Genomic DNA, 17,712 nt, shown 5'->3' with positions numbered 1-17,712 from the left:
AAGTGAAATCAGGGTCCCCTTGTGTGTGGTGGTGCATAGATCCCAAGATTAGGGCCTCTCTCTGATTAGGCTTTGCAGAGACTGAATCCTCTGGGCAGATGTACAGCAAGAGCCAGTCCCTACCTTGATGAGGTTAGACTATAAACAGCCAACAAAACCAGTGACTTGTAATGGGCTCTTTCTGCTCTCTGTTTTCAAATTCTCAGCTGTGCCCATGACCAGGGTTCCTGATTGGGATGTGTCATTGCAACTTACTGCTCCTTGTCACTAAGCATCTTTCACGACTATTACTTTGAGCTGTGACTGTCATGTGAATGGGAGTTCCCCCAGCCCAACTCTGGCCTCAGCCCCTGGTCTGGTCCCTTACCATGATGATCCTCCTGCTGCTGTGGGGACAGAGATGGGGATCTCTCTCTAGTAGTGTTCCCTGTAAGCTAAGCACTTGGGCAGCTGCCCAGGAGAGATTCAGGTGCTGCCCAGCTGATTAACAGAGCACCCAGGGCTAACAGCATGTGTTTATATGGTGGTGCACCTCCATGCATGCCTTAGTGCACATAAAATTTATTCTGCAAACTGACACGAAAAAGTAGAGGGAATATGGCTCCCCACTGAGGGGAGGGGCGAAGAGCTCACAGCATCTGCTCTGGCAGCAGTCGAAATCTGTGGGGAGAGGGGAACGTTCCAAATGGGACTAGGGAAGGAAAGGGTTCGGTGTGACACGACGAACCGGAAGCGGCTTCGGCCTGACCTGACAGGCTAACCAACATCCGGCTTTTGGCGTGTCTCTGTAAGAGGGCCGGCCTCGCACCACTTCCGATCTTTTCTCGCCCACGCCGGCGCACCAGAACTGGCTGGAGGGTGCGAGCCGGAGCGGATAGAGCGAGGCACCGGGGCAAAATGGCGTCTCCTGCGCGGTGGAATCACGTGTGGGTCGGATCCGAGACCGGGATCCTGAAAGGTATCGGGGGGAGAGGGCGTGATGGGGCGGGAGCTTGTCCCGTCCCCGGCTGTGACCACGTCCCGTCTCTCTCCCAGGCGTCAATCTGCGGCGGAGACAGGCTACTAATTATGTGGCGGCTTCGGCGCTTAGCCGGGAAGAGGGAGTCTGCGCCATGTGCTGGGGGGACCCATCCGAGTCCGAGGTGAGGGGTTTGTGGCGGGGGGGGGGGGGGAGGAGCAGCAGCAGCAGCCCGGGGCGCCCCTGACACTTCTCCTTCTCATCCTCCTCTAGATTCTCATCGGCTGCCTGGACCGGTCGGTGAAGCTGTTCAGCACCGAGAAGGGGAAGTTCACAGAGTCGCGGCAATGTCTGGGCGGGGAAGGCGCCTTCTGCGGTCTGGCAGTGCACGACAAGTGGGTCTTGCACCATGAACCCAGCAGCTGCCCCCTTATTCCACTGTGTCTGTTTTCAGTTCCTTATCAGAACTGTGGGCCCATTTAACTCCAGATTGTATCCATCCCTTCCTGATATTGGTCCTATCTAAATCCAAATCTCTCACAATCCTCCCCTTCTGGGACTCAGTCTCTATCCCCCAGTCTCTCTTCCCTTTCTGCGGACCCACAGATATAACCTTGAATGTCATGCATCAATCTCTTGGAATAGGTTATTCACCTGCACTCTGCCACCCACAAAATAGATCCTGGAGCCCATTGACCCTCACATCACAATATGCATATACACATCTACCTTTGGGACAGACCAAAACGGACACATGTAGTCTGCTGTCATGTTTTACAGCAGCTGCTGTTGAAAGGCTCAATTAGAGATTTACTCTGCCCTGCTCCCACACAGGAATACATGCCTGTAAAAGGGAAAAAGCATTTCTTTAATTTTTTTTCACCAGGGAATTCAGTTTCCTTTGTGACACCAATTCACAGTTTGTCGGACCATCTGTCTAGCCCCCTAATTATAGCAATGAGTGTGGCCTGGGCCTATGTTGAAAATTGACAATGTTTTATTTCTTTCTGTCACTACTTGGATTTTCTCCCTCTCCCACCATCATTTGGCTGGTACCTGCAGTTCCTTCATCACCTGTGTGGAGTCTGGTCTCCTCAAGGTCTGGAGAGATGCCTCATCTGAAAATGTAAGACTTTTATGGGGAAAGATGCAGGGCAAGGGATGCTGGGTTGGTGGCAGTGGGTGCTGTGTTAGGGAGGAATCCGAGGTCGGATTAGCACCAACACTTGTTTCCTTGCACAGTAATCCAAGGGAGTCAAGATGTGTGGGGACAGTTCCTGATTGCACTTCCCTCTCGTCATAGGGCAGTGCAGCTCAGTCCTGCCAGGATCGCCACATTTGGAGTAATATAAATCCTTCCTCATTGCTACCCCGTTTAGGTAGAAACACAGGTTGGAGCTGGGGTGTGCCGTATGCGCCAAAACCCGGTTCACCCGCAGCGTGTGGGGACAGGTGGGAAGGAAAATGCCCTGAAGGTCTGGGACCTGCAGCGGCCGGAGGAACCCATCTTCCGTGCTAAAAATGTAAGTGTCTGCCTCAGATGTACACCCTACTTCCTTGTGCTCTAGCCATGCTTCCTCTGGCCTAGAGAGCCCCAACCATACCCAGGCTTGGCTGTTCCTGGGGAGACAGGTCTATATCCTGTTTCTTGAGGGAGAATCTGTTCTCACCCCTCCCCCATTGTTCCCCAGTCCTGAATCTGTGCCCTACAGTACACTTTATCTCTCCATCCTTCCCAAATCTGGTAAGATTTGCATTTCATCTCCCGCCCTTGCTCATAGCCCAGCGCCTTCTTGGGACATTTGAGAGCAAGTCAAATATAGGCATTGTGGTTCCACTTACACCCAACTTGCCCTCTTTGCAGGTGCGGAATGACTGGCTCAGTCTCCGGGTTCCTGTCTGGGAGCGTGACCTGCAGTTTCTACCTGGCTCTGAGAAGATTGTCACCTGCACTGGGCATCACCAGGTAGGAGCCTGATGGTTGTATTGGGGTGCAATGGAGGGAGTGGGGTGTGCAGAAGGGAGGATTAGAGTCTGGAGGAGTCTATCGGTAGGGGAATTTGGGTCTGTGGAGGAACTTGGGAGGTGATGAGTTTGTGAACTGGGTTGGGGTGGGAAAGGGATCAGGGTCTGGGGAGCAGGCAGTGGGAGAGGTGAGCAGACTGGTGTATGAGAGGGACTGGAAAGCGGGGGACCTGAAATGATGGGGAAATGAAGGTGCAGGATGATGGTTGGGAAAAGAAATAGGTATGGGGTTGTGGAGCAGGGGGATGGAAGGATGTGGGATTGGGGTCTGGAGGAGTTAGGGGGGCTGGGCAGATGGGGCGGGATGATTGGGGGAATGGAAGGAAGAGAATTGGAGCAATCAGAATTGGGGTGTGGATGGGGGGTCATGGCATGAGGTGCAGAAGGTGGGGGAGCAGGGAGGGGAGGCAGATTAGTTCGAGGGGCAGAAATTGGAGGGGCAGGGGTACTGGAAGGAGGGATATTCAGGTGATGGGAAGGTTTGTAACCTGATAGCTAATAACCTCTGGTGCCCCCGGCTCACCTGATTGGGCAGGGGTGGGCAATAATTTTTGCCCCAAGGGCCACTTCAAAAAATTTTGAAATAGCCCCGGGCCACCCTGGAAGGGGTGGGGCCTAAATGAGAAGGGATGGGACTACCTCACTTCCAGACCATGATTGGTCTGGGGGTGGGGGAGCCCCTTTGCCTCCCCTTCCCACTAGGCACCCATGCCCTGGAAGAGGCTTGGCACACTCCCCCACCCCCAGGCCAATCAAGGTCTGGGGGCAGAGGATGGCAGGAAGCCTCCTCCTGCCCTGCAAGGTGCCATGAGCTCCCCCACCCCCAGGCTCTGATTGGCCTGGGGGCAGGGGAGCACGTGAAGCCTCCTCCCACCCTGCCAGAAGCACATGGTGCTTTGAAGCATGGCATGCTGCTCACGGTGAGGGGGAGAGCGGAGGAGGCTTCACGTGCTCCCCCCTCACCGTGAGCAGCATGCCATGCTTCAAAGCACCATGTGCTTCTGGCAGGGTGGGAGGAGGCTTTGTGCACTCCCCCGCCCCCAGGCCAATTAAGGCCTTCTCTGCTCTGCCCCTGCCCTGTGAGCAAGGTGTGGTGCTTTGAACTGCCGTACACTGCTCACAGGTTAGGGACAGAGCGGAGAAGGCTTCGTGCACTCCCCTGCTCCCAGGCTCTAATTGGCCTGGGGTGGGAGAGCAGCAAGGTCTCTGCAGGCCGGATCCACTCGCTAGGTGGGCCGGATCCAGCCCACAGAGGCCCTTTTGCCCAATCCTGTGCTTGGGGCAGATGGTTTCTCTTCGGTGGGGGGGGCGTGCAAGGCCCCAATGACCACATTTGTCTGTCTCTCCAAGGTGCGGCTGTACGACCCCAGCTCCCCACAGCGGCGACCTGTTCTGGAGACAACCTATGGGGAGTACCCCCTCACAGCCCTCTCCCTCACACCTGGGGCTGAGTGAGTCACACTCTGCTGGCTGGGAGGGCACTGACCGGGAGAAGGGGGGGATGGCAGCAGCTCTTTGGCATGGTGTGCAGCACTGACCGTGAATGCCAAGGGCAAGCAATAGAGCATAAAGCTCAGCACCAGATCTCAATTTGGTTCTGTTTGGGAGGCAGCACTGACTTCTGGCAGGTCTGGGAGTTCAGGCTCCTGGGTTGTGTTCCCAGATCCGAGTGGTGGCAGGATGGAGTTCAGAAATCTGGCTGGATAATGGGTGTCCTTGTGACCATAGGGTGGGAAGTGTCCTGACACCTGTCTCTTTGCAGCTCCGTGGTGGTAGGTAGCTCACGTGGAGAAATGGCTGTCATTGACCTGCGGCAAGGTGAGCAGGGGCTTTCCTGTTGCTATCCACGTGGTATGGGGTGGGGGGTAATGTTGGGAGGGAGTATGGGTCTCTGTAGGAGAGAGAGAAGCTTGTTTCCCTTGGGCCAGGAGAGGGGGGGATTCATGGGGATAGGGTGGGGGGTGATAGGAGGGGGAGGCTGGACTAAGTCAGGGAGGGCCAGACTCCGTGATGGTCCTGTCTCCCTCTGTGGCAGGAAGGCTGGTGAAATGCCTGAAAGGCTTTGCTGGGAGCGTGCGCAGCGTCCAGTGTCACTCGACCCTCCCACTTGTGGCTTCCTGCGGCCTTGACCGTTTCCTGCGGGTGCATAATATCGAGGACAAACACCTTAAACACAAGGTGAGAGCTGTGCCCTCCCCCATCCCATGCACCACCCCTCTGCTGGAAGTGCCTCTGCTGCCATTGCTCCTGCCCCACTGCTTACAGTGCCCACTGCGTGATTCCCTCTCCTGTCATGTTTCTGGGCCTGATCTTTGATGGGGGTTCTCTGTTGTTTTCAGGTATATCTGAAATCCCGGCTAAACTGCCTCCTGCTGACCAGCCGTGAGAGGTGGGAGGTGAGTGGGGTGGAAATAGAGGGGGCTATCTCTTGGGTGGGAGCTCCATTTGTGGGGTCACTATTCCTTGGCTGACTCTCCTGGCTGTGTTGTTACTGAGTTGAGGACTGTTCTCAGTTACTATGTAGGTGGAGGAGAAGAGAGAGCCCAGGGAGTTGCCTCTTGCTTTCCTAAACCTGCTTAAGGCAGTGGGCAGGGACCCTTTCCTTGTCCTTCTATAGGGCCCTTCTGCTTCGGCAGGAGGTGCTGCTTAATTTGACTGTGCCTCCCACCACCAGGATGAGGAGCCTGAACCTGCAGCTGCTGAAGCAAATGTGAAGGAAGAAGATGAGCTGTGGGATTGCATGAAGGCGGTGGCTACTAAAACAGTGCCCAAGCGCAGTGCAGATCCTGGAGGCCAGGAGACCCAGCAGGGCAAGCGGTCCAAGAAGCAGAAGAGACAGAGTGTTGGGCCTTGAGAGGACAAGTGGGGAGCCTGTGCCCCAGCTGGAAAGGACCATGAATTTGTTTCTTACTCAGGATCAGGGTGTAGGGGAGGGGGAATACCCTCATGTCTCTCCTGGCCAGAGGCACCAGCTTCTCCCCTGCTGCTAAAAGAATGTGGGATGCCAGAGGGGTGGATATGTTGGCTGGGTCCTAACCTCCCAGAGGATGCTGCTGTGACTGGACCTAAAATACATGTGCAGTGGGATTGGGCTGGGTGCAGCCAGAGCCCTGTCTATAAAGGCCCGTTCTAGGGGCCATCCTGTAGGGAGAGGGGAATTTAAACCTATCTCCAGCTGTAAGGGTAGTGCCCAGCTGTGTGAAAAGAACCAGTGCCAAGTGCCTTATTCTGGAGCCTGGGCTGGGTGGGGGTGGGGGGTGGCGTGGCATACCTCTGCTCTGCTCTTTCCTGCCTGTGCCACAGGCTGCCCCCCCATGGTGGGTGCTGGGGGAAGGGCCCCCTCTACATGACCCACCCCATCAGTGCGCCCTGCACGTGCGCCTGTCCTGGCCTTAGCCAGCGGCTCCCCCTCCCATCTGCCGCGGCAGGAGCCTCCCTGCGGCCCCTCCTTGAGGCACCTCTGCCCCCAGTGGCCTGTCTCCTGCGCTGGGGAGCTGCAGAGCCTGGGCCGGGCGGGTAGGAAGCGGCGAGACGCCGCTGGAATCTACCGGGAAGGAGCCGTAGGCGGGGCCGCGGGCGGGCGGACCCCGAGCTGGCGGGGCGCTGCGGATGCCCGGGAATCGGACTCATGCGCCGGACCAAGCCCTCGTCTGGACATCGCGATGGGGAGGTGCCGCCGGGCAATGACCTCACAAAGCCCCCGGGGCCCGCGCAGCGTCTGGGCCGCGCGCTCCCGGCGGCTGCAGCGCACCCATGGGTTGCGTGCAGTCCGGCCGCGGGGCCCCCGCGGCGGAGTCGGACGAAGCAGAGGGGCCCAGCGGCACTGCAGGTGGGGGCATCCCGGGGGAGAAATCTCTGAGGGGCAGGAACTGTTGTCGCGGCTGGCTGTGACGGAGAAAAGGAGGGATCAAGTGGGGCGGGGCGGGCGCTACGCTTGTGTGGGGGGGGAATGGCCAGAGGTTGGTATATCGTGGTGGCCTGTCCGCAGAGGGGTCTGCACATGGGGATGAATCCGTCATCCTGGTCCCTTTTAGAAATCTCTGCCTGGGGGATCTCCCTTGCTCCCTCCGCGTCTCCCCAGTACATGTTCTATTCTGTGTCTTCGGGTTTATTCCCCGGGGGGACTCCGAGCCAGTGAAGGGAAATTCCCATCCCTACCTGGCCCAGAGCAGAATGGAAGACAGAAACCCTGAGGACCCCGCTGTGCATGGACTGTGACACCCACTGTTCTCCCAGAGCCAAGAATAGAACCATGCTCTGGATTCCCGACCCTCCACTAGACAACACTACTTTTGCCTAACCATAGAGCTTGTAAAGGTGTAGTATAAATACAAAACTAGAATATTACACATAGCTTAAGTTTGTCTGAAGAAAGATAATGTTGCAAAGAAAGGCCTCGAAGGTAATGAGTTACAGGGCCAGAAGAGATGAAAGAGGAGGATGTCTAGTTCAAACAATAACTAATGAAATATGGGAACATTTCTGAAGAGAAGGCCTATGAGGGACAGGGGTGCCTGCAAATGGTTTTAAATAAGACAGAGAATATGTTTTACAATGAGCCAACATGACCTGCCCCACCCTACAAACCAGTGTTATTGCAAAATTCAGGGTTTATGTGAAACCAGGTTTAGCCCATTTGTAATAACCCTTGATCAAATACTTATAAATATCATGTTACTGTCTGGATGTGGTAAATACTTATTTAGGCTTTGTAAACATATTTTTAGAGCAATTGTATAAATACCACTTGGCCTTTGGATTTAATAAAGGAATTTATAGTTAAATCACGTTCATGATATACATGATATACATGAATCAAATACATGAATAATAAATAATGCCAATATTTTTGGACTTATGGCAGGACAAATGACAATTTCAGTTCTTTTAAACCGTACAGTGAAGGGGTTGTAACCTATCCTCTGAGGTCATCATCAGAGTGCTCGTACTAGGTCAGACCAATTGTCTATCTTGCCCAGTATCCTGTCTTCTTATCGTGGACAATACCAGATGCTGCAGAAGGAACAAATAGAAGAACAGGGCAATTATGAAGTGGCCCACCTCCTGTTGCCTACTCCCAACTTCTCACAGTTAGGATATGTCTGAACAACTGATGTTATTCTGAAATAACATATTCCGTTTCTACACTACAGGCAGTTATTTTGACATAATGTCGAAATAATGTCAAGCAGGAGGACTTCTTATTCTGACTCCTGTAACACTCATTTTACAAGGAGTAAGAAGTCAGAGGAAGAATCCTCTACCTCGGACTTCCTGCTGTGTAGACAGCGCCAAAACCTGAAATAAAGCTACACAATTGATATAGCTGAAGTTGCGTAGCTTATTTCGGCTGTAGCCCAGCTGGGTAGACATGCCCTTAGAATGTGAGGATATCCAGAGCATGGGGTTGCATTGCTGACCATCTTGGGTAATAGCCATTGTTGCATCTGCCCTACGTTAATTATCTAATTAGTTTTTTAACCCAGTTATAGTTCTGGCCTTCACAACATCCCCTGGCAATGAGTTCAGCAGGTTTTCTGTGTGTTGTGTGAAATATTTCCTTTTGTTTGTTTTAAACCTGCGGATTATTACTTTCATTAGATGACTTTGGGTTCCTGTGTTATGTGAGGGGATAAATAACATTTCCTTATGGACTGTCACCAGCATATTTATGATTTTATAGACCTCTGTCACAGATGAAAGCAATCTAAATTTCTTACAGATACTGTACTATCACAACCTGCCCCCCTTGGGCGGGGTTGCAATACAACAGTACTGGTAAGAAATTTTGAGAAATTTAAGTGTGGGGTGGAATGCGGGGGATCAGAGCAGAGGGTTGGGATGTATGTGGGGGTGCAAAAGTCAGGGCAGGGAACTGGAGAAGTCAGAGTTAGTGTGTATGAGGGGCTCAGGGAAGGGGGTTGGAGTGTGGAGTGGATGCAGGAGGGTAGGGGGTTAGAGTGTGAGAGGGAGTTTGGGGGGGCAGGCAGTCTACCTGGCCTAGACTGAGTCAGTGCACCCAATTCTACCTCCCATCCTACCCCCGCTGCACAGCAGTCGGGCTGGGGCCACTGCAAGTCCCTCCCTCAGCAACTGGGGACCAGACTGCAGGGCCAGGGCTAGGTTGCTGCAGGCGTGGCCAGAGGGCCTACCTCAGGGCCCGGCAGGAGGAAGGCCAGAAGTGGGGCTGTAGCTGTATGGAGGCCAGACTGTTGGGCCTGCCCCAAGACTGGGGCTGGGGCCAGGCTAGGGTTGCCAGATGTCCAGTATTGGCCTGGACAGTCCAGTATTTGTGGCCTCTGTCCAATAAAAAAAAACAGAAAATACCGAACATGTAAAATATCCGGTATTTTCTGTTTTTCTTGGACAGAAGGCCACTTGGGACATTGTTCCCCTGCCGCATTTGGCGGAGGGAGCAGAGAGCATGGGGATTTAAAGGCATAGCGACAGGTTTTTTTATGCGTTTTTTTTGTTCAACCAATTTTTTTCCTGCCATGTTCGGGGTGGTTTTTTTTTTTTTTTTTTTTGGTGAAAGTATCTGGCAATCCTAGGCCAGGCTGCCGCAGCAATGGACGCAACTATGGCCAAACAGGGTCTGATTCCACATACAACACACCCTGCAGGAGCGACACCAGGGCTGGGCTGCCAGCCCCTCCTGTGTCAATTTGGAACCAAGGCTGGGGCTGTGCTGCTACAGCTGCAGCCCAACAAGATGGGCCAGTTCTGTGCCCCTCTCCATCCCTGGCACTGTGGCCAGACAGGAGCTGTTTCTAGCTCTTCCCAACAGCTCAGCTGGGAGATTGCGCTCCTTTCCTACAGCTCCCAGCTCCCCTTTAAATTGCTTGCCTGCCTCCTGCAAAGCACCATGCCCCAGCCAGCTCTTGCCAGAGTGCAGCCTGTTCTTACCAGAGCTGCACACTGGGGCATACTCACTTACTTTCACCTCTGCTCTGTCGTATCCCCATTTAGTTTTCTTTTCCAGACTGAACAGGCCCAGTCTTTTTAATCTTTCCTTATATGGAAGCTGTTCCATATCCCTAATCATTTTGACCTTCTTTGTACCTTTCTGATTCTAATATATCTTTTTTGATATGGGGTGACCAGAACTTCACACAGTAATTAAGATGTTGGCACACTGTGGATTTATGTAATGGCATTACATTTTCTGTCTTATCTATTCCTTTCCCAATGGTTCCTGTTAATTTTTTTAACTGCTGTTGTATATTGTGTGGATGTTTTCAGAGAACTCTCCACAATGACTCCAAGATCTCTTTCTTGAGTGTAACAGTTAATTGAGACCATATCATTTTGTATGTATATTGGGAATTATGTTTTATTTTGCATTTGTATTATTTTGCATTATGTAACATTGAATTTCATCTGCCATTTTGTTGCCCAGTATCCAATTTTGTAAAATCCCTTTGTAACGTTTTACAGTCTACTTTGGACTTACTGTGTGTACTTGAACATAAGTCCATTTGTTTATAAGCTGATCCCCAAATGTACAGAGAAAAAATGGTGGAAAAAAAAAAGGAAACGTCACTGACCCGTACATAAGCCGACTCCAGAGTACAGACTTCCAGTCCCAGCTCGTGGTCAATGCAGGCTGAGGGACATTCTGGCTGCAGGAACAAAGCCTCTCCCATTGATTGCTGTTCACTGTTCCCAGCCAATGGGAGTTGAGAGGTTCTGTGCCTGCAGCCTGCACATCCCGCAGCCTGAGCTGCTTCCTGCAGCTCCCATTGGCTAATGGGCACCTGCCCACTGGTCTTGTACCTTGTCTGCATGTAGCTCAGCCATACAGTCTGCCCTGCCCAGCTGCCACTACATTCCTAGTGGTGGCTGCAAGAATGGAGCCTCTCAGCTCTCCATGGCTGGGAGCTGAGAGACTCTGTGCCTGAGCCAGGACCTCCCTCAGCACATTCTGGCTGCTTCTTGAGCCACTGGGAGCTGAGAGGCTCCGTGCTGGCAGCCAGCATGTCCTTCATCCTGTGTTGTTTCCTACGGCTCGGGAAGGACATGTTCATAAGATGACCCCTGCTCATTACAGTGGGATTTTTTTCCATAAAAAGTCAGCTTATGAACAAGTACATACTGGAACTGTTTTGAATAATTGTGTATCATCTACAAATTTTGCCACCTCACTGTTTACCTGTTTTTCATATTATTTGTGAATATGTTTAATAGGACTGGTCCCATATTCTTGGGGGACCCCACCAGTGTTCTCTCTAAGCTTTTCCATCCATGTGTGCCCAGTTTACAAGGAACATTGGACCCTACTATTTATCTCACTCCATTCTGAAAACTGACTGTTTCTTACTACTCTTTGTTTCCTGTCTTTTAACCAGTTATTGGTCCATGAGAGGACCCTCACTTTTATCCAATGACCACTTAATTTCCTTAAGAGTCTTTGGGGAAGAACTTTGTCAAAGGCTTCCTGAAAGTCAAAGTAAACTAGATCTCCCCTTGTCCAAGTGTTTGTCAACCTCCTCAAAGAATTCAAATAGATTGGCAACATATGATGTCCCTTTATAAATGCTGTATCAAGTGTTCCCCCCAAATCATGTTCCTCCATGTGTCTGTTATTTAAGTAATAGGGTACATACCACAGTTAGTTCTGCAATTTAATTTTTGAGAGATGTGTAGGTAGAGGTAAGGTTTTTGTGTGTGTGTGTCCATTGCCAGGGAATGCTATGAGGGCCAAAAGTAAAACAGATTAAAAAAGAATTAGATATGCTTATGGAGAATTGGTACAACAATGACTATTAGCTAAAATGGTCAGAGATGCAACCCCGTACTCTGGGTGTCCCAAAAAACCTGATTGCCAGAAGCTGGGAATAGATGACAGGAAGGTGGATCACCCAGTAAATTGCCATTTTCTGTTCCTTCCCTCAGAAACATTGGCACGGGCCACAGTTGAAAGACAGGGCATTATATGAGGTGGATCAATGGTCTGAACCAGGATGGCTATTCTTATGTTCTTACAAATGCCACAAATAAACTCCTGGCTGAGGACAACAGAGATCTTGAATGCCTGTAAATAGATAAATTATTCACAGGATGTGGTAGAGGTCCATTGAATGCCACTTCAGTTTTAAAGAGTAAGACCCAAGGAAAAGCATGGAGACAATAGTAGCTGCAGAGCTAAAGAATGGGTGCAAAAAAGCACAAAGATAGCTAGCAGCTGAGAAATCATCTAATAAATGTGTCACTTTGGAAGATAGATGATTTATAAGGTGAGAGTGAGGAGTTAAAAAGAGCTTACAGAAATTAACACTGCCTAGGTGGTGATGACTACCACTGCTATACATTTTTCTCCAGCATGGCCATCCTTATGATTTCTGGTGCCCAATGCAACCTGAGCACCTGCACCCCATCCTCCAGCTGGGTTAGGGCTGTTTCACTGGGGGCCGCACTCACGTCTGTAGGTGCCGGAGCTGAGGGGGCAGGCTGAAGGGCTGTGGGGAACAGGAGCTGGCAGGGAGGTCCAGGCAGTGAGCAGCACTGGTGGGTGGAGTGTGGGTGGGAGGTGGAGCATGGGGCAGGCACCCAAGACAGGCAGAAGGTGGCCTGCAGGGGATAAGGGGATGGGGCCTTCTGAATCATGCAGCTGCATATGCTGCACATGCCAAAGGACAATCTTGGTCCCCAGAAGCCTTTCCAACCATTCTGAAGGAAAATGGGCTTCTTTCCCTAAGGAATGGCCTGTAAATAATCCACTGAACATGACGGCTACAGGCAAAGACAATCTGTTTTGAATAATTTGACTATGGATGATTTAGTCAAAATCACTAAATGGAAATAAGAAGTTTCCATTGGAACTTGACTGCCTTCAAATTTACCAGTAGAGAATGTAATCTGGGTACAGTTGTGGAAAAACAGGCCAAAAAAGGTTTAAGCAAAAATGGGAGTTTTTTTTTTAATGGAAATATATTTGTGTAATTATATAAGGGTCTAAGAATCAAACTAGCACTTCAAATTTGTAGAATCTTATTTTGTATGGTTTAAAATGAACTATTTTGAAAAAGATTTAACTAAAAATCTGTTTGCATCTTTCATTCAAAGTTGCAAAAATGGACAGATACTTTTGCCAAATACACGTAGCTAGTGTTATCTGACTTTGCTATTTAGCATTTAAACCTGTGGGTGCCTCGGTACTTTTAGAAAATTAAATATCCTTTTAAATAAGGGCTGGAGGACATGGCAGAGGCCAGAAGGTCAGAACCTGGCTAGTGGGGAGAGACTCTGATCTTTTTGCAGTAATAAAACAGCAGGTAAAAGAACTACAGGAGAAGAATGAAAAATTAAAAAAACACTGCACTTCTGGGGCAACAGCAATGGAAAGGAGTACAAGAAGCCTTAAAACGATGTAGGAATATGAAGCCTTAAAACGATTTTGAGTAATAATCAGTCACTTTGGTAAAGGTAGATGGAAACGCTGTAAACAAAAATAGTTACACTTCATATGAAAGCTGATATAGCTAATGTTATAGCAAATAACAATGGATGTTACACTGTGGAAGGAATGTGCATTCCCTAATGGAATATGCAGTGTATACTGTAAAAGGGGTAAAAACAGAGGTGAAAGTAAGCAGGTGCACCCTGGCGTACAGCTCTGGCAAGAGCTGGCTGAGCTGTGGCACAAGCCTGAAGGGAGCTATTTAAAGAGCTGGCAGGGGCCCGAGTTGCAATAGGACTATACCTGTAAGAAATTTTAAGTTACTTTCACTTCTGAGTAAAATAAAAAAAGATTTATTTCATTAAAATCCTGTATCAGCTCCAAAGAGGAGCCAGAATAGGTTGTGTTTTCTTTTTCAGATGGCTGTGTACTTTGGAAACAGAAGCAAACCCAGAATCAAGGAAGATCAGTAAATATAAGAAACTAAGCTTAACCATTCAAAATACGTCCAATAGTTTTTTGTTTAACCATGGTATAAAGAAAATGTTATCAAGGGAGTACAAACCTACGTGGCAGTGTTTTATAAAAATAGAAAAAGAATAATTCTACTAAAGCTAATTGTATACAAGATTAAAATGCCTTAAAATAAAAATCCAAATAATGATTTAGGGCTAAATCTATTAAGAAGATATTGTATAATAATGGGTAACTTATTCATGCACTAATTTTACTGAATTTCACTGTCACTGCAATTTGGTAAAAAATGGCTACAGATCATTAAAAGGACTTTACAGACAATAATTTAAACTTTAAAATGCTTAAACCCGCCAAGATGGGACAGCAGCAAAACTGAAGGGAACTAATAAAATTGGCAAACTAAACTAAACTATTTGGGATTGGTATGTCACTTTGAAACCAAGCTCACATAGAGTGGCTGTGGGAATATGAGCAAGCATTTTAACAGAAGTTAGCAGCAGAAGGATTGCATCCACTAAATGAGGAAGTGTTTTCAACAAGTTAGTACCTAGAATATTGTATTTTCAAAATTAACAAAGCAAAGAATTTATTGACAAAAAAGCATTGAATTGTTTCATAGGCATGATGTGGTCATTTTTTGTACATGCACATGATAAAATTAATTTGCTACCAGGAAAGATCAAAAACAATAACACTAATAATATACTATAAATACATGCTATATAAAGTGAAAGCATCCTTAAATGACAGAAGAAAGAAGATTGCCCTCTTTTAGCACCACAGAAAAGTTAAAGATTTGGTACAAGGGAGGCAATTATAATAGGTGCAAGGCAAGAAAGGAACAAGATTACAATACCATAAAGTTTGTGAAAAAAGAAAGCCTTGACCAAAGTGTTACCAGTGTGAGTACTGGAAAGTACTGTGACACATATGCATGGCTACGTCTACACTGGCGGCTTCTTGCGCAAGAACAGCTGTTCTTGTGCAAAAACTTGCTGGGTGTCTACACAGTACACACGTTCTTGCGCAAGTAAATTTACAGTACAGCGTCAGAAAACAGGGCTTCTTCCGGAAGAGTTATTCTTCTCCCCACGAGGAATAAGCCCTCTTGTGCAAGAGCTCTTGCACAAGAGGGCAGTGTAGACAGGCGACATGAATTTCTTGTGCAAGAAACCCCTATGGCTAAAATGGCAGAAGACCATATGGCCATAGACTGCCATAGACGCTCTTGCGCAAAAGCACGTCTCTTGTGCCAAAGCACATGCCAGTGTAGATGCGCTCTTGTGGAAGACTTTTTGCGCAAGAACTCTTCCGCAAAACAGTTCTTGCGCAAGAAGCTGCCAGTGTAGATGTAGCCATGGTGTTGCATGGTAGTGACAAGATCTGGGTTTGCGCCTGAGGACCTTTCATGGGTGGGTGTAATGTCTTACTGTCACAGCTGCCAGCCTGTAGGTTCACTCTGAGGAAGCAGTCTCCAAACCACTCAGTATGGCTGAGACACTGGGAAGCTGGTGAAGTAAAAAGTGCCTATGTTGCTAATGGCCAGTATCGTGTGGTGACGGGAAAGGGCCATTTCTACTATGGACACAGAGGATGCTATTTGAATTGGCTTATGTTCTATTTCACACCTGAATTTCCAGTGGTGATAAATGGAAAGATTTATATATTTTATACTAGTTTTGTATAATATAATTGAAACATAGGCAAAGATAAAATTGCAGAAGCATGTTTTAAAGGCAGAGCAAGCTTATAGGCTATGTCTACACTCGCGGCTTCTTGTGCGAGTAATATGCAAATGAGGCTAAGCGTGGCATATCGCCAAGCCTCATTTGCATACCTAATGAGCCATTTTTTTCAGAAGAGGCTCTTGCGCAAGAAGGAGCGTCTACACTGCCCCTTCTTGCGCAAGAAAAACCCTCTTGCGCAATGCTGTTCTTCCTGAAAAGTAATAGGTGTAATGGCTCCTTCTTGCGGAAGAGCCTCTTCTGAAAAAAATGGTGGCTCATTAGATATGCAAATGAGGCTCGGCAATATTCCATGCTTAGCCTCATTTGCATATTACTTGCGCAAGAAGCCGCGAGTGTAGACATAGCCATAGTGTGGAATTACATCCATAGTAAAGGTGGTTATTTTAACGGTTTGGTAATTACATTATTGTGATAATTATTCTGTTAATTCTATATTGCAAAGTTTGGCAGTTGGATACCATTTTCCAAAATTGTAGAAGTATGTTTGAAATGCTTTAATGTAGTAAAACCCACATAGTATGTTGGATTTCAAAGTGGGGAATGTAGAATAAATAAAAATTAGGAAATTAAAGTTAGCTTACATTCAGCTGAAGAAAGATGTGTGTTGTAAAGAAAGGCCACAAAAGTAATTAGTTACAGGGCCAGAAGCGATGAAGTAGGGCGGATGCCTGGTTCAAAGAATAACTAATGAAATGAAAGGATATTTCTGAAGAGAAGGCCTCTGACTGGGAGGGGTGATGGCAGATAGTTTTAAATAAAACAAAGAGATTCTGTTTTAGCATGAGCCAACATAGCCCTTCCCACCGCACCAACCAATGTTGTTATAAAAATTAAGAGCCCCGTGTGAACCCAGGAGCAAACAGGTGAAACTAAGCAGATGCACCCTGGTGCATAGCTCTAGCAAGAGCTGGCTGAGCTGTAGCAAAAGCTAGCAGGGAGCTATTTAAAGAGCTGGCGGGGACCTGGGTTACAATAGGACAGTACCTGTAGACATTTTTAATTTACTTTCACGGTTGGACACAAAGGAAAAACTGTTGATAAGCAGGAAGGAGGGAAAAGAGGTTGTAAACATTGTCTGGATTAAACCAGGGAATAAAGATGACCTGTCTCCAATTGGTTTTAACTGTAGTCTGTACCTGGCTTCCAGACATCACTTGTTTGTTAAAAGGTTATCTCAAAGTTTTGTGCATTGCCAATATACTGTCTGGCCATGTTGAAGCTGACTGGTACCCCCTTGGTTTAGATCATTTGTAAGTTTCTTGATCAAATATTTATGAATGTTTTGTTTTTGTCTAGATGTGGCAAATTGCTTATTATTTAGGCCTTGTAGGTATGTTTTGAGCAATTGTATAAATATTATTTGGCTTTTGGATTTAATAAAGGAATTAATGGTTAAATCAGTGTCATGATAATATCTGTATAAATAATCCCAAGCAGAGGGATGGCTGGGCAGTCTGGTCAACATGCTGATAGTCTACACTCCTCCTTTGCAGACAGCAAGCGCAGGCCTAGGTGCAAGCAGCTGCGGATCGCGGACTCTGCCCCAGCGGTGCGTTCCTCGGACAGCCTCAAGATCCGGATCATTTGGAGACGCGTCTCCATCTTTGGCAACCGGCGTGATTCCATACGGAGCACCAAGAGCGCTACCTCAGTCACTGCGCTGCCGGAGCCCAGCGAGTCTGACCCCGAGAACAGCCCTCTGAAGGCTGGGCCCCCGCCCCACGACAGCTGCCTTGCAACTAACAGAGATGGGGAATAAACATAACTTTCACAGCTGTGTCTGGGCTGGGCCTTCTGCCCTGGACAGTACTGGGGACCAGGCCCCCATGTTGGGGGCCTATAGGGGCAGGCTTGGGGAGCAGGCCCCCATGTTGAGGGAGGCTGTAAGGGAGAAGGTCCCCACAGAAGGGGGGCTGTAGCGGCACTAGGAGAGTGGTGAAGCACTGGAATGGGTTACCTAGGGAAGTAGTGGAGTCTCCATCTCTAGAGGTGTTTAAGTCTCGGCTTGACAAAGCCCTGGCCGGGTTGATTTAGTTGGGATTGGTCCTGCCTAGAGCAGGGGGGTGGACTTGATGACCTTCTGAGGTCTCTTCCAGCTCTATGGT

General features: G+C 48.7%; 1 protein-coding gene across 3 annotated transcripts; it reads left to right on the top strand.

Moving 5' to 3' along the window:
• Nucleotides 1-799: 799 nt before the first annotated feature.
• On the top strand, nt 800-17,384 carry WDR74 (WD repeat domain 74). 3 transcript variants are annotated; one of them, XR_003088366.2, is made up of 13 exons: nt 800-958; nt 1,036-1,142; nt 1,232-1,353; nt 2,021-2,084; nt 2,338-2,481; nt 2,823-2,924; nt 4,334-4,434; nt 4,746-4,801; nt 5,019-5,161; nt 5,323-5,379; nt 5,658-6,812; nt 13,802-13,851; nt 17,101-17,384. XR_003088366.2 is itself a non-coding variant. In XM_006118243.4 (11 exons), the coding sequence occupies exons 1-11, from the start codon at nt 898-900 to the stop codon at nt 5,835-5,837; spliced, it is 1,137 nt and encodes a 378-aa protein (XP_006118305.2). In that variant the 5' UTR covers nt 800-897; the 3' UTR covers nt 5,838-7,767. The 3 variants fall into 3 exon arrangements, 1 of the variants encoding a protein (XP_006118305.2); XR_001367898.3 differs by lacking the exon at nt 13,802-13,851; XM_006118243.4 differs by lacking the exons at nt 13,802-13,851; nt 17,101-17,384 and having other exon boundaries at nt 5,658-7,767.
• The last annotated feature ends 328 nt before the right edge of the window (nt 17,385-17,712 follow it).

Source organism: Pelodiscus sinensis, chromosome 11 (genome assembly GCF_049634645.1).
Source record: "Pelodiscus sinensis isolate JC-2024 chromosome 11, ASM4963464v1, whole genome shotgun sequence".
Lineage (NCBI taxonomy): Eukaryota > Metazoa > Chordata > Testudines > Trionychidae > Pelodiscus > Pelodiscus sinensis.
This window is presented reverse-complemented; position numbering and strand designations above follow the sequence as displayed.